We start from the raw sequence: 16,538 nt of genomic DNA on the forward strand, positions 1-16,538 counted from the left end.
AGCAGATGAATGCAAAAACATCGTGAAAAAGGGTGAGCTCTCAGCAGAACTGGCTCAACAACGAGCTGGGATGCTCGTTGTGTTTGGTTTGGCTGCTAAACACCCTGACAACAATTATGTACAAGACAAAGGATTTAAAAAGCCTTTAGGATAACAACCAAGGCCCTCACTTATCTCTTTTGGTGGCAGAGGTATGAAGAAAGCCGGTAAGCACAAGATAAACAAAGTGGAGCAGACCCAGAAGTAAACGGAGAAAACATGAAAATACGAGGCAAAATTGTGTCCAAACTGTGAAAAGCAAATAAAGAAATATAGATGAGGGGAGATAAATATGCAAAGGAGGAACAGTGCAGACAATGGATAAAATGCCCTAAGAAAAATGCCTCATAATGGGCTTGTACCTAATAATTGTAGGAAGATCAAACATTATGCAAGAGTCTGCAGAGCAGAAAAAGCTCAGGAAAGAAAACATGATACCTGGGATACAAACAGTGTCTGAAAATCTCAGCTTTTATACATTTATGACACTAGCACATTCCAAAATGGCAGGGGGAAAAAAAATATAAATTTAAAGCTCTGACTAGGAACAGATAAGGGGAAAACCTGGCAGAGGCACACAAACAAGCAGGAGATTGAATGGGAAGTAGACATCAATGCTCCTGCGAATGAGCGAAGCTACAAAGACTTCCCTGCATTGTGCCAAGGGAGAAAGCAAACCCAGAGCCGAGCAAAGAGAAATTAAAATTTCATGCAGGCTCAAGGCAGTGTAAGATACAAACATACCAGAAAGGATATTCATCGGCCAAACAACACAGGAATCATTGCTTTCAGCAGTAAATTAAAGGACTCCTGACATGAAATCAGAAAGAAATAATCCTCACAAAACCACAGAAGTGAAACGGGTAAGCAAACAGCACACGTTCAGAGCTGACAGTATGCTGCATCTGCTAGCAAGAGAGAAATCCCTCCCGAGAACCCAGCGCTGCAGATCCCGGTGCAGCCTCAGAGCTGGCAGCTCACCGTGTGCCAAGCTTCAGACACCACCAGCCTCCTACGCGCTTTCCTTTGCACGGAGAAGTGACCCCAAATAGGGCTGTGAAGACCTTGACCTGGCAGGAATTGCTGTTGCAGAAAGCATCAACCACACCAGCTGCGGCATGGCTGGAGGGAGCTCCTAGGAAGCCCACCAAGGACCATGCTGTGGTCTTTTCAGGGAACCGTGTCTCAGACTATCACAAATATCACAAATAACGCTGAGGGTTCGTTGCTGGCATTGCAGATGAAAGCAGACTCTACAGATGGGTTCCTGGCCATCGTGCTTTGTACCTGGTGGAGAAGCTGAAGTCAAGCCTTCCTTCCAGGCGAGATGGGAGGGAATTTAGTGCCGTGCATCCTGTGACTCTGGCTTGAAGTCATTTAGATATGAGTAGGTGGTGCTGTCATACAGCCCCCAGAAAGGTCACCCCCAAGGGGTTGGGAGGTAAGTAGAGGGTTTTGAGCTGTGCTGCAGGTCCTGTGCATCTCTTAGGGCAAAAACGTAGGTGCTTAAACGATGACATACAGTTTTAGAGCCCACGATTTAGCCCTTTGGGGTCTGATCTCTCTCACGTGTGGATCTCAAACAGATGGCACGTGCAGGGAGAGCTGAGACACAGAGACAGATCTCCCTCTAACGTCACTCTTTAGACCTCAACAGCAGTTTCCCATCGGTGTTTTTCCACTGATGGCCACTGATCTATGCCTGACTTGCATCAGTGTGAGAGGAATCTAAACCACCAGTGTGTCTCCATGGAGTGTAGCAGAGAAGCTTCCAGGGAGACTTCTGGGCTGCTGTTTGCTTACCGACTGGCTTTCAAAGCAGCAAGCAGAGCAGTGACTTGGGGAATGGATGAGAGAGGACAGAAATGGCATTGTGCCAAAGGTTACCCTTCCTGGGTCAGGAAAAGCTTATAGCCTGGGAAGATCAAGCTTTTACGTGAGACCTATCCAGCCAGGAGTCCTTTTCAATGCTCTGAAAGCAAGAAAGCAGGTTGGAAGCAGCACAGGTAGGACCAGTTTCATATCTGTAGGGCAGCATCATTCCTCTCCCCAGTGTTCCCCTACGGCACCAGATATTTCGCCTGTTGCTATATGAAAGATACGTTGCTCATTTATTACCAGTTTGGACTACCAGTGCTCCACCCCCCAGTACATTCTGCAAAATGGTGCCTCTATCAAGTTTGTCAAGTGGTTATGGGCTCAGGAGCTTCCCTTAACTGTTTACAGATGCTGAGCAGAAGGAAGGACCCAAGTGACCGTGGCCTCGCAGCACTGGTTGTTACAAAGGTACTTTGGGAGAGTGGGTGATGCAGAAAGTAGGGCTGGGAGGAGAAATGGGGTGCTAAGAGGGCTCATGGTACAATCCTTGGTCATGGGAGAGTCACTAGGAGACTGTCTGACCCAGACGAACGTACCAGCCTGGCAGCAATATTGCTGGCCACGTGGCTTACTGGGGAAGAATTTCAGGTGTGCCCAGAGAAGTTCTTGGGAGACGATGCTGGCCCCATCACTTGTTCAATATTGATTAGGTCTTGCCCCAGGTAGAGACAAACACTCTTCCCTAGTAAACTGAAGTGGCCACAGAGGGTGGGAGGTGAGCCTTCCAGGCTGCTCATGCCTTTGCTGCCTTGCCAAGACTCTCCTCTGTGCTTGTTCTGCACGTGGGCTCAGGGTCGGTGTCTGGGTGGGCGAGCATCGGCTGCACCCCCTTCCATATGGCTCGGGAGTACTTGGTCTCTCTCAGGGATCCCGTTCTTTACAGTCTTCCTTCCCCTGCGGCTTGTGCCCCTGTCTGCTCCCCAGTGCTGGGTTCTCACTGCATTTTGCTCTACCCAAGCAGCTTTTAGGGGCCTTCCAGCACCCCACGAAAAAGGGGCAAACTTACACCCTGTTTGGCTACAGCCAGATTTGTAGTGCCAGAAGGAAGGATGCTGATTAACAGCCAAAGAAAAGATTTTTTATTAAAAGAAATGCACTTTCTAGGTGCATTGGTTTCACTTTGATGCTTGCCATCAGTATTTCTCTTTGACATTTCAGAACTGGGGTGCGTAGGTCACGTGCAAAGATTGGAGTTGGCAGGTTCAGGTCTCCACCCAAAGATTCAGGTGCACCTCCAGCTCCTGCTTCGTAAATGGAGCTGTACAGAAGCATCTGACAACTACAGAAACATTTATCTTAGCTACAAACACACAAACCTCAGCTTCTCCTGACAAATGCATTTGGGAAGGAAGCAGGAGGGTGACAGAACCAGACAACGTAGATCTCTGATTATGAACTAAATTATTGATGCTCTTATTAGGAGTCAAAGTCTTTATTGTGGCTGAATGCTAGATTATCACAGCTAATGGTCTGTACAGTCTATTTGCTATATTACTTATATCAATCACCTAAACTACACCTAGTTCTCTCAATGTGCATTACTTTCAGGGTTGAAAGATTACTGCACAGAAGAATTGGTGGACAGCAAGTAAAATAAAAGCATTGAGTTCATTTCCATAGAACTTGATCCTTTCACTGATTTACAATGATCATTTACATATGTGATTTTCTCTCTTTTTTTTTTTTTTTTTGTATGCAGGGCTGTCAAGGGAGCAAGATGCTCATGAAAACTGCTGGTTTACTTTCCACATGGGGTTCAAGCTGGGAGGTAGTTGCTCAGACACTGAATTGCCTTGAGTTTCCTCCTCCTGTTTACAATTGTCTGTCAATGCACTGGGCAGCTGAAATGTCACAGGACCAAGATTTCCCCTCTTGCTCTGTGAATAAGGAAGGCCAAGCAAAATCATCGCTGAAGTCACAAGTTCAAATACTCAAACCCGTGCACATATGAATCTGTAGCATCTTTTTAACTAAAGAACAAGTTAATGACAAACAAAATGTTCTTCTGGAAAATTTACAAGTGGAGCAAATGGCTACATTTGTTAATTAATTATTCAGGCTAAATGGTTTAAGCAGGGTAACAGTGGTATCTGTTTATCTTGAAGTCATTTCCCAGGCACTAAACAAGTTCTGGGCATGTTTTCCTCTCTCTAAGAGATCGATATCCCTCATGTTTGTCTACCATAACATTTACACCCCAGCAGAATTATGGGGAAGGGCAAAGTCGAACAGAACACCCAGAAAAGAAAGCCACAAGCAAATGCTTCAAACTTTACAATTCACATTTATTTTGAAAAAATGTTTTGTTAAAAATACTCCTACAAAGGCATTGGAGCAGCGGGTTTCTGTTTCCTTTATAAATACATCTGATTTATTTCTTTCTTTATTTTTCTCAGTAACATCGAAAGATATCTGACAAAGCCAGGGGAAGCCCTGGTCTGAATGGAAGACACATCCCTGTGTAACAAGGACCTGCACACTATCTCCCCATTCACAATTAAAAAAATACAAATACTGTCATGAAAAGTGTTACATTGTCCACAGGGCCACGGCCAACATACAGGATGACGAAGAGTAGGAAACCAGAGTTAGGGACACCCCTGGAGCCCAGCTGATGTCTCCTTGGACCGACGTGAGGGGGATGACGGGATGGTGCATTGACTACAGACACTTGTCTTTGGGTAGGCGAAGGATACACGTCATTCCCCTCCCCCCTCCACCGCCAGCTCCTTCCAACGCCGTGACAAGGAGGTCAGAGCCCAGCAAAATCTGCTCTCTGCAAACCTTCCCTACAACACAGGCAGCTCCTCCAGGACCTTCCAGCCAAGGCTGATGGCTTCACACCTTGGAGGAGCCACATCAGCAAACCACAGTAACCCAGCACCATGACAGGCAAGAGGATTTGTGGCCACGGTGCCCAACCACACTCTTCCATGCCACCTTCCTGCCACCTCACCTTTCAGACCTCAGCATAAGGTTTCCCTCCCTTCAGGACCTTCTTGCTTTCTCCCTTGCGTTGCTGACCTGGCTTTAGCCTCTGAGCTAGGAAAAGATCTTCGCTGCAGGGACTCTTAAAAAATGGAGACGTGGACGGCTATGTTGGCTCTGCAGTTGCTCAGAAGCTCACTGAGACACGGCACCTGGGGCTGCAGAGGGCAGTGTGAGTATCTCTGCTCCAGCTGACCGGAGGTCTTTGAGCTCCTAGTTGTTACTCACTTGCATGCTGCACCCCACCACCTCTCAGCCCAGAGCTCGGCTAAGCGAGGGGGGATCACAGCTCTTCGAAACACCTGGCTCATTTCTCCAGCAGGAATTGCTGCTGCTTGGCTCTGGCTTCAACCACTTGAACGCTCCCACAAAACTTAAAATTTGGCCTCACAGCCCATCCAAAACCGAGGGCATGGCAGGGAGCGACACCAGGCTGGTAAAGCCTTTCCGAAGCAGACCTGGGAACAGAATTTACATCCTCAGGTGGACAGGCGCGCTCATTTAGCTGCGGGTAAGAGGCAGGGTTGGACCCTTTTCCCTGAACTATTCCATGAGAAAATTGCCCAAGGATCCTGACACACCTGCCCTGCTTTTGTACAACCTTCTACTTCTTTATCCAGGAAGATCTGGGATGGGAAGTGGCTGATGCTTCCAGGGAGGTAAAAAGGAGGAAGACAGGTAGGCAGAGGGGGGATATTTTTTTCATGGGAAGAAAAGTAGCTAACAGCTTCCCTGCAGAGATGTGCTGAGCCAGCTCCAAGGACGGGAATCCCTGGCAATGGCTCAAACCTGAACAAACCATCCAGCCCTTCAATACTGGCAAAGGGACAGAGGGCAAAGGAACAATGCAGAGAACAAACAGCTGATGACGGAGGGCAAGCAATAAAAAAGAAAAAGGTGCAAGGATGACAGGCTGAAAAGCGGATGGAGAAGTCACTGGAGGAGGGCATCCGACAGAATGCCCACTGATGCAGGGGTCTACGCTTGGATCCACGAGTGAAGGAACAGATGCAACCCCCCAGTCCCTGATTTCTCCCCCTCCAGCTCCAGCAGGATGGCAAGGGGTAAGCTACGGTGTGTGGTCTTGCTTCAGGAGGGCCATTATGAAGAGGGAGGAAGTGAAGCCAGCACCTCAGCAGGAGAATCTGGATGATCTAGGAGAAGGACCACAGCCTGGCACACTGGAGATGTGTGCGGCAGGGCTTGCTCTCCTTGCAGAAGGTGTGCATGTCAGGGCACCCACAAACTGCAGCTGTCTGAGAGCCCAAGATCACGCCTGGTCTTTCCAACTCCACCCTCCAGGGAGTCTTTCCTTCCACCCCTGCTCAAGCCAGCTTTTTCACTGTGCAGATCTTCTGTTTGATGGGACAGGTGTGACCAGACTTGTCTGTCCACTCTGCACACAGCTGACCCTGGGCAGGGTGAACTGGGGGGGGTGTCTCACTTCTTTCCACTGTTCAACAGCTTGAAGGAAAACTCTGGAGCTTGAAGGCAAGATGGGCAGTGCTTCTACTGGCCTGAGGGACCCAACCACAACCTGACTGCATGACCCTGAGGAAGTTCTTACTCCAGAAGCACCGCAGCACCTTGGGAACTCCTCCAATTTGAACTCAGCTGTTTAAACAGGAATTGTACCCTGACTTCTTTGTGGCTCCCAGTCTTTATTTCTCTGTACCTCAGTCCTGTGGAAAGCCTTGGCTTGTCTCCAGGACATGTGCTTTGCAGACTGCTAGGGGCTCGGGTATGGTGGGAACAGGTACAATGGTCACTAGAAGCTGGGCTGGCCAGCATGAAACCCATAGCCCTGCCACTTCAGTTCCCTCACATGAGGGTTGGGCTGTCCTACAGGAAAACTGGGTTCTCCTATGACCCCAGTGCTCCTGGGACCATAACCACAGGAGCTGGGATTTTCCGGGGGAAAAAAGAACCATCTGAGAGCTTATAAAATCATCAGCTAGGAATACACCGGTCCTCTCCCTTCCAGCCCCTACTGGAGATCAGAGCCCAGAGGGGGCCAAGCAAGAAGCACGAGCACACCAAAGGTTGTGCTCTTCACGGATCTCCTGTGGCTTACAAGGGTCTGCAGGGGGCCAGGACTGCTCCAGACAGGCCCTTTCCCCACGTTCCTGGGCTGCTCTGCAGAGGGAAGTGAATCACTGCCCGTCTCAAACAGCTTTTCACTTCTGCCAGCTGGGTAGCCTCAGCAAAAGAGGGCTTTCTTTGTCTGGATCTAAGCTGTCCTCAGGAGGTAAAAAACAAAGCCAGCTTCAGAGCTGGGCCAGCACTCACAGCTGGACCTTGCACTCAGTACCTGTCTGTACCTTGTCCCGGAGCCCCCGTCACTCAATGCTCGCCCTGGGGTGCCTCTGGGATGTCACTGCACGCACCCAGCCCAGCCCTGAGTCACTCCATCGCACTGAGACCTCTTGGCCCATCTTGGAAGCCTGTCCCAAGCTCATTTCTTGCATTTTCACCCTTGAGGCAGCTCTCATGGGTCCATTTGGACTAACGATCAGATATCCAAGCAAAACCAGCAGCGACTGCTCGCACAGGCTGAGCCAACCCCCAACGCAGAGGGCCCACGGTCTCGCTGTCCGAGACCAAAGCATGGCAGAGCAAGGGAAGAAGGAAAGGGACCTCTCCTCACCCCAGCAGCCCCTTCTGTGCACAAGGTTCCTCTGGCACCACACAGAAATCCTTCACCAGGAAGAGTGAAGAATGGAAAATCAATGATGCTCGATAAAGGCTGCTTGGGCTTGTAAGAGATTTAAAATGTGTCAGTCCCAAGAATACATCGGTGTGAAAGAAGCGCTGTAGGAATGCTGTTATACACCCCATACCCTCAGGCATCCCTGACCCAGAAAAACTGGAAGAGGTATTTTTCTGTTGAGGAGATTATTCTTTCTCAAATTTGTCCAGTCATCTTTTGAATCCATCTAATGCTTGGCATCAACATGCACCAGCATGATATCACCCTTCAAGCGCTGTGCTTCGTGCCAAAGGATATTCTGCTTCACCTGCCTTAGGACTTTTATTGTGAGAAATAGCAGCGACTGCTTTTTCACCTTACTCACATCTTCCCTGATCTAACAGCGTGAAATCTTTTACCATCATAGCTTACCTCTGCCAGACCAAGAATCAAAAGCTGTTTATCTTATCTACTTCCCAAAGACTTCTGTCTGTTCCTGAGGCCTGTTTCTGTATTTTCCTTAGTTTCCGTGCATCCCTTTTGAGCCGAGGAGAACAAAAGCATCGCCAGCATTTGAGAAGCCAGCACATCAGAGATTTACTGGCTCAGCACAACATTCCCGTGTGAAGGCTACTGAATACTAATATTTGTTAGCAATCAGGCTCTGCACCTTTATTCTCCACTACCAAAGGCCAGGGAAGGGTGTGGATTTGCTACACCATCCATCTCAGGCTGGTGCCCACCATGCCTTCCAGGCACTGGTTCCATCTCTTGGGCTCAGGAACCAGCTCGCTCCTCACAAACCGGAGCCAGGGAGCTGGAAGTGCAGGAGAAAGGCAATGTGAGGAGAAGGGTGACAGGACTGTCAGCTCCAACCTCAGGTTAGAGCCACACGCTTCCCCCTAGCCCTCCTCGAATCCCTTCCATCAGTTCTTGCTAACACAGCTGTTAAGGATGCAGCACGACATCTGCACAGCAACCAAAGGCTGACCTTAGAGGTAGAAGTAGAAAGTACAATTGGAGCAACTGAAACATTCCTGAAATTTACTGGAACAAAAGAAAACTGGAAAAGGACCAACCGAACATTTGTTGTTCTTTTTCTTCATGAAGGCAAAACGGAGTTCCTGCAAGAAAATGAGGCACAAATGAGGTCAAGTCTGGTGGCGTGTTTGCAGGAACGGCCATCAGGCACTATGAATATCGCACAGCCTGTGCCTGGAGCGAAGCAAGGCGGCAGTCAGGCAGTGCTACAGAAGTGGCATGCCGACAAAGCACACGGCTGCAGAGCAATTTCTTGCAGAATTGAAAAAAACCCAGTGAAAGAAACTGCTGACTCAACTGCAAGACAGCAGAGAATGCAGATTAAGACAAACAAAGATTTGTGGGGAGAGAGGACTTCTTGCTTCCAGTCCCAAATTTCTGCAAATTTGTCAGTGGAGCTGGCAGGAATTACAGAGAGAGAGCAATAAGGTAAATTGCAGGAAATATTTGCGGAGCGCAGGGATGGGAGATTGCAACACATATTGAAGCAAGCACAGACCAAAGTTGTGTCCTGCGTCTGGGACATGCTTAAGAGTTACAAGAAGCAAAGGCATGGTGGAGAAATCTAAAGATACGTCCAAAATGTGACTGAAGATAAAAAAATCATGTACATTCTGCATAGTAGGAGGATTCTAGCAGCTCTCAGCAATGACAAGATGAAATCAGTAATACAGAAGAGATTTTTTTTTGGTAGGAATTGCTTGTGAGACAGTCAGTGGCAGAACCAACAAGATGAGCAGCTGGGACCAGTGCTCCAGCCTCGAACGAGTTCCAGGACAGAGCAGGGTTGTGTCGACCGCAAGCAGGTACAGCTCAGGTCATGCAACCCCGAGGACATGTCATTTGGCTTCACTGATCGATGAAAAGGACGATTGGTCCCAGAGTTGAAACCAGTTCACTAAGAGGTTGTAGTGTAAAAGGAGGGGAACGCAGCAAAGAAGATAATTTTTAGGCTGCCTTTAACGGCATCAGATAACTGCCAGCAGAATATCAAAATGCATTTGGTGCTACTTTACTTGTTCATCTAACTTTGAAGGAGGAAATGCTGAACCCTGTAAGTGAACAACTTGTAAATAATGTAAAATTTTCCAAGATGGAGAAAGATCTACATTAAATCAGCCTCAAGTTAGACACACAGGAAGGAAGATGAAATACATTAAAAAAATAGACTCCACTAAAACAAACCAGACAACAGGGATACTTCCAGAGACTCTGGATTCATACATCCAAGGCAGCCACAGATTTATTACATCATCAGAGGATACAACTGTTAACGATGCAGCAGGGTTCAAGCCCTGACTCCAGATTTTGTATAAATCAGCCTGGAAAATATAACAAGTTTTCTCAAAAGCTCAAACCCACCAAGAGGTTTTTCTCTACAAGCCTCTGCTAATCTACAGCCTGTGTGATGGTTACTGGAAAAGAACCTTTCCTTTAACACCAACTCCAAGAACAACTTCAAGGCCTGTAGGAGAAGCATTATTAGGATGCCAGCACCTCACACGGGTAGCGCATCCTCTCTCCTTGGCTCACGACATGCCAGCCCAGGGGGCAACTCTGCACCGGGGGGTGCTTAAGCACCCCATGTAGGAAGCAGGATCTTGCTGTCGCTGCTGGCCAGCAGTCCCTTCATGGCAAACTTTCCAAACCAGAGCTACACGCAGACGTAGCATTACTTGCTCCCCAGCCTTGCACGGGGTACTATCTTACACGCTTCCCTGCACATGGCTCTCTTCTTGCTAACACCGGTACCTACCGGTCCAGTGATGCTAACAGATGACTCCGCTATAAAATGACTGGCATGGAGTTGTGGCATGAAACTCTACATTTGAATTAGAATACTAAATTAATACTGCATAACTGGTAAACCCTGTGACAGCCACATTGACCCAGATCGATGGAAGCCCTGTGTATGGATTACTGCCATTGAAAGCTTGCTTGATGGTGAGGATGCTATGGAGAGAAGCCAGACTGCAGCAAGCAGCTCCTCAGCTGCTGAAAACCACAGATCTCCATTAAGTTAATGGAAGGGAGTTCTGAGATTTGGCTGGGGAGGGCACAAGATAACTTGGGGAAGGGATGCACAGTTCATAGTGCCCTGTTTCTGTTTTCTGTTTCCCCACAGCCAGCAAGGGCAAGCGGTTGCTCGTGGCAGTGCTGTGTATTACAAATTTGCTTTCCCTTTCGCCTGGCACATCCCTGTGCTGTTAATTCCAGGTAAAGGGCTGGTGGCAAAGGTAGAAAATGACCCACTAAATATATTTTACCTTTCTACTATCCACATATGTTTTGCTTTCTCCACTCTGGCCCATGATGCTCTCCATGATTTGAACTTAGCACTGGCCCACCAACTTAGTATTTTCAACCTCGGATCCTGCTCAGCTCTCCTATCAGCTGCCACAGGTGACCCTCAGCAGCAGATGGCAGTGGGAAACAGAGGAGAAGGGTAGGTCTGGGAGGTAGCTCGAAAGGTGGAGAGGAAATGTGAAAATTGCAACAAGCTGCCTGAAAAAACTCATTGTGGTAATTTTTGTTAAGTATTCACACATGCACACATGCACATGCACAACAGTATTTCACAGTGTCAGTGTTAGCAAGTGCCTTTTACCCTTGTTACATGTTCTCCCTGTGAAGCTGAATTTTGCCATTAGACTCGTATTTCATAGCAGTACACTTGATACCCATGAAATAAATATGTTAAAGTCACTTCAGTGACTGCCCTCCACTGGAGCATGCTCCAGAGGCATTTACAACCCAAGTACTTTGCAGGAACTCGGTTCCTCGTGCTCCCAGGAGAGCCTGAGGGATGCAGAACATCACAGTATTTTATGGATCACTTCTATTTTAGGTCCAGTTCTCCATTAGTCTTACACAGACAAATACAGACAGATGTCCCAGCCATGCCTGGTATAAACAGATGGGAACGTGTTATTTTTAGAGCCAACACCTTGTGATTTTTGGTCAGGAGACAAGGATATGCCTTCTCTATCCTGCAAGCAGCTGCCTCGGCTTTGGCGAGTCGTGGCACCGAGCTTGGTACAGTCCCATCCTTCACAGTGGGTTGGGTCTGGTACGTAGATTAATGGTACCAGTGAGGCCATTCAGTGCATTAAGACAAAATGCCGCCAAATGAAGACCTGAAGTGCCCTTCCAAGCCCTGTCTAGTAACGACTGGTGCTAAAGGGGATGCTGCCTGGCCACTGCTCCTCCCTAGTGTCTGCAGGAACGTGAGGGATGGCAGACAACACTCAAGAATTGTCTGGGCAGGACAACTGAAGGGCATCATGTGCTCCTTCCACATGGCTGCCCCATAGGAATTTGCTGGTGAGTTTTCTGGACAGACAGCTCTCCTTGCAAAGCTCTCTTGTACATAAAGGAGCTGCTTGGCTGTGGCTACACAAGTTGGCACAGCACCACACTTCCCTCACCCTGGACGGCCACCAAACAGCTTCAGACACGCCTTTGGGAAAGACTGACAACTGTTCCTTGCTCAAATGCAGCAGCTCGGATGTGAGACAGCGGCGCACCGCATGAGCCGTCCTCACCGCTGCTCCATGCTTCTTGCAGGTCAGGGACCACGGAGAAGCTTCTTGTTTCTCTGTGTGCCCTCTGCAAGCACTTCGTGTGGTTTAGTTGCTGCCATCGATTTTTGCACGCTGTTCTTTCAAAGCTGAGCCCATTTCCTGATCAGGAGCAGTGCTTTTAAAGTGCAAAGGCATGAAAAGCATCCCTTCACTAGAAACAGAGGCTAAAGCAGGCTGGATATAGGACAGATGGACGATGATGTCCAGGCACCACCTGCATACAATATGCCTCGGTCTCCTCACCTACGTCTCTACACCCTTCCTCACTCGACATCATATTCTGCCATTTGAAAGAGATGCAGGGCAATGGCACTGCTGTCGGAGGGGATGTGCTGTGGACGCCGAGCGCAGAACACGTCCCCGTGGTCCCAGCACACACCTGCTACGTGACTACAGATGCACTTTCAGATGCAAGGACAAGGCAATGCTGTAAACAAACGAAAATACAACACCACACTAGAGATTTCAGATGAATAGGGGCTGGAGGGAAAATTCCTCTGGGTAAGGCCCCTGCTGCTTAAGCTGTGCACCGAACACTGGGACGATGGGAGAGCAAAGTAACTCTCGCTTGGAGGGAACGGTCTGCTGCTTTCGTTGTCGGGTCTGGAAGTGGCAAATGCTAAGTATTTTATAAATGGCCTCATATTTTACAAGCAGTCTAGGGAGATGGTGTCTGGCCACAGAGGTCTAGACAGCTTGGGAACTTCATCCACAGCAGACACGCCTCCTCTTGGATTCAGCTTCTGGAAAATACAGCAAACCAGCTCCCCATGAACATGCCTTCCACACCCCGTGCTGCTGCAAATTAGTGGAGAACCCTACGAACGACATGGCAATGGCAGCCAAGGGCTGGTAAATGCCGGTTCTGCTGGCCAGGGCCACGCACGTGGAAATATGCCACGGGTGGCCCGAGGACGGTGGGCAGTGGTAGGCATGTTTCAAAGGATGCCAGATGGTGCTGAACAGGGAGTACAAGCCCGATCCTCATTCATACCCCGCTGCGCTTGCTTGGTGGTATTTACATGTACCAAAGACCTGGTCAGTAACTAAGGTATTTATTTCAGTTATTTATAAATCCATCGATTGACCATTCAGCTCCAACCACAGCATTTTGCCTCTGGAGACCTGAGCGATCAGCGGTTTTGCCTTTGCCATCTCAGGCTCTCCTTGAGGCGACCGGCTGAGGCTGAAGCTGCCTCAGAGCCCCCAGTGCATCGTCTAACGAAGGCACCGGGTCCCCGAAGGGCACAGAGCACATCCACAGAGTTGAATTACTACAGTGAACCACCCACAACCTGGCAGCGAGCACAAGTCAGACTCAAGAAACCACATGCCGCAAGCTCCTCTTAAGGGGATCAGGCTTACCCTGCCTTCCTATGGTCCATGCACCAACCGTGCACCTTTCTCAGCAGTCAGACACGTCCAAAGGACTCTGACAGCCAGCTGCGGGGCCACCATCCCCTCCCACCATCCAGCTGCCCTCCCCATCTCTCCCTTCCCCCCCTGCAAACCGCCACCCCCACTTCCAAACCCTCGGTGGTGCTGCTCACCCCTGCACCAGCCACACTGAATTGAGGAGGTGGTCATTTCATCTTGGTCATTTCACATTTTGAAACACATCTGTTGGGTGATGACCAATTGCAAAATAAGAAACAAGCAAATGGGAGGAAATGTGCACATAAAAAATTTTTTTCTCCCAGCATATTGTCAATAAGCTGCAATTTTTTCCTTCCACAGGGAAGGGATTTAGGTTCTTGAATGATATGATGCTTGGCGATGTCATTTCTTTTTTTCATTAAGAAAAACCAAACCAAACCAACCAAAAATTTCCAACCCCAAACTCACAAACTGGTGTTAACAAAACAAGGTAAAAGGACAAATCTCCCCAACAATGACAACTGAAAAATAAAGGTACACGTCAGCATTTGTAATAAAAACTACTACATACTGTACTTGGGAAGTCTTCTGGGAAAAGATCATTGGCATCTAGTGAGGACATCACTAAAAGTCTTGTGCATGTGATATGTATGAGACAATGATGCCACTGGAGGGTGGATGGACAGACCCTTAGGAAACTGTCACTCACAAAACTGTTCCATGACAAGAGAAAATAAGAGATGTAAAAAGGATTGGTTTTCCCCATCCCCACCCCCCCCCCAAGCGTTACAGATTCCTTCTCATTTGTCGGAAACAGCCTCTTCTAGTCTCAGTTTATTTGTGTTTTTTTTTTTTTTTTTTTAAAAAAAAAGTCTTCAGCTTTTGAAGAAGTCCATCGATTTCTGAGATGCACTTGGTTCCACAGCACCAAAGAGCTTCAGCTCTCTCTCCCCTTTCATTTCCTAACAGTGGCTGTTGGGAAGGACTGCTGGCTGCAGGCCATTCCCAGAGCTGCCATCCCACGTGAGAAAGAGAAGTGCTTCTCGTGACCTTTCGTTGCATTCATCTTCTTGAAAAAGTCTCATTGCTCCAGAGGTGCCTGCGCCCAGCTGCAGCAGCCTTGTGCAAGAGGAAACAGATGAAGCTGCTCTTCTCTTCCTTTGGAGACTCCCATTGGTCTTGGAGCCCTTTTCAAGAATGCAATTGCTTTATTATTATTTAAAAATATTTCATAGGGTTTTTTTGTTTTTGTGTTTGTTTTTGTGTTTTTTTTTTCAAAATAGTTGTCTTTTTTTTGTTCCCTTTTTCCATTGCTTAAATTCTAGAAGCTCTTGGTGACTTCTTGTTGTTGATGACAGGGCGTTTCTTCCTGTTGCCATGATCCTCAGAGCAGCTGTCTGTCTCTGGTCCACGCAGAACACTCAAGAACTGGAGCTTGAACATACAGGGGCAAAGGGGAGCAGGGTCTCGAGGAAGAGGAGGACACGTAGCTATCAAACCTCCACAGACTGAATTTGGTTCATCTGTGCTCTCATCACCTGGATACTGTTCAGAATTTTCTTCTGGTGTCCTGCTAAAGTGACCCCAACTCGCAGAATGTCCCTTTGGGAGGAAAAGAAACAACACATAAGCATCAAAAGACATTTTTCTCACAGCAGAACAAGATCACAGGTAAGCATGTGGTGTACCAGGAGCTGAAGTTTCTGCAGATTTATTCTGCAGCAAATGCCTGCAAACCTGGTGAAACCTCTACTCTTCCTCTTTGACTCTTCCCAGCTCATCCTCCTCATCTTTGCACTTGCTGCCTACCACAGCACCCCCAGAGCACCTGAACCCCAACAGAGAGCGTGAAACCAACCACCACAGGCTCTGCTCACTGCTTGTGGGTGAGTTAGCCTTAGGTATTCTACCCTTGTACCATTTTCATTCTCCCTTGGCACATTTGGATCCTCTCTCTTATTTCGTGACACAGTAACCCATTTCTTCCATCCCTGGAGATGTACGAACAGGATGTGCTATACCCTCACCAGTGTGCATCTCGCTCCCCCTATGCAGATGATGGCTGTCCTTGCTACTTTTCCTTTGATGTGATGAGGCCACGAAGTGATTAACTTTTGCTCTTTATCCTCTTTGCAAGGATATGTATGAGGGCGATGTAATTTTTGCACTGCTTCTATTTTTTTATAGCTAGTAGGCATCTGGGAAAAACAAAGGTCATGCCAAGAGCATGAGGGTGACCCTGCGCTGGTCCTATCTGTGATCACTCCAGCTGAGTTTGCTACTCATCTTGCTCTTGGATAAATCTCAGTCATGAATTCTCCTGGTCAGGGAACGGATGGCATTCATGGGACGCAACCCATACCTCCCTCTAAGGATTTTCAGTTGCCTTTTCTCCTTCCTAGAGGGTTAGGAACAGACTTACGAGGAAGTGTGGCAAAAACCTTGTCTTGTTTAGAGTGGAAGTCACTGGGCAAAGAAGGGCAAATAGGAGCTCCATGGAAAGGTGGAAAAAAGTCATCTAGCACGAGTGGCACATGAGCCTGTATGTTTGCTTCAGAGTTTGCTTTAGACCTTGCTTTTTTGGTCAAACAACAGGAGTATGAAGAAGGAAAGCTGGGCATGGGGCTATGCCACAGATGTACGCATTCTGCTTGGTGGTAGCCGACTGGAGACCACCACTGGGGTCTCCCATGCCCTGGGAGACTGGTGTGAGGGTGAACGTCCCAGACACACCTCTGCTGCTGCTCAGCCAAAGTGGAACCCTGCTAGCACAGCACACGGCTGGCAACCAGGACAGCATCCTTCACAGGGACAGCTCTTCTTCCAAAGGGTTTCCATTCCCTCCTCCGCTGCAGCCAAACGTGCTGAGCTAGGGAATTTTCCTCCTTGGATGAGTTTGGCACTTTGACTTTGGCTTTTGTTCCGATTGGAAACAAAGCCCA

General features: G+C 48.2%; 1 protein-coding gene across 4 annotated transcripts in view; it reads right to left on the bottom strand.

The window, feature by feature from the left end:
• Positions 1 to 13,892: 13,892 nt before the first annotated feature.
• The window catches only part of EPHB2 (EPH receptor B2), a 145,078-nt gene continuing 142,432 nt past the window's right edge, over positions 13,893 to 16,538 (bottom strand). For all 4 annotated transcript variants that reach the window (XM_080379604.1, XM_080379602.1, XM_080379603.1 and 1 more), the window contains exon 16: positions 13,893 to 15,198. In XM_080379604.1, the coding sequence (XP_080235730.1) occupies positions 15,090 to 15,198 (109 nt within the window). In that variant the 3' untranslated portion in view covers positions 13,893 to 15,089. The remainder of the gene's footprint in view (positions 15,199 to 16,538) is intronic.

This window comes from Falco punctatus, assembly GCF_963210335.1.
Source record: "Falco punctatus genome assembly, chromosome: 3".
NCBI classification, from domain to species: Eukaryota; Metazoa; Chordata; class Aves; order Falconiformes; family Falconidae; genus Falco; species Falco punctatus.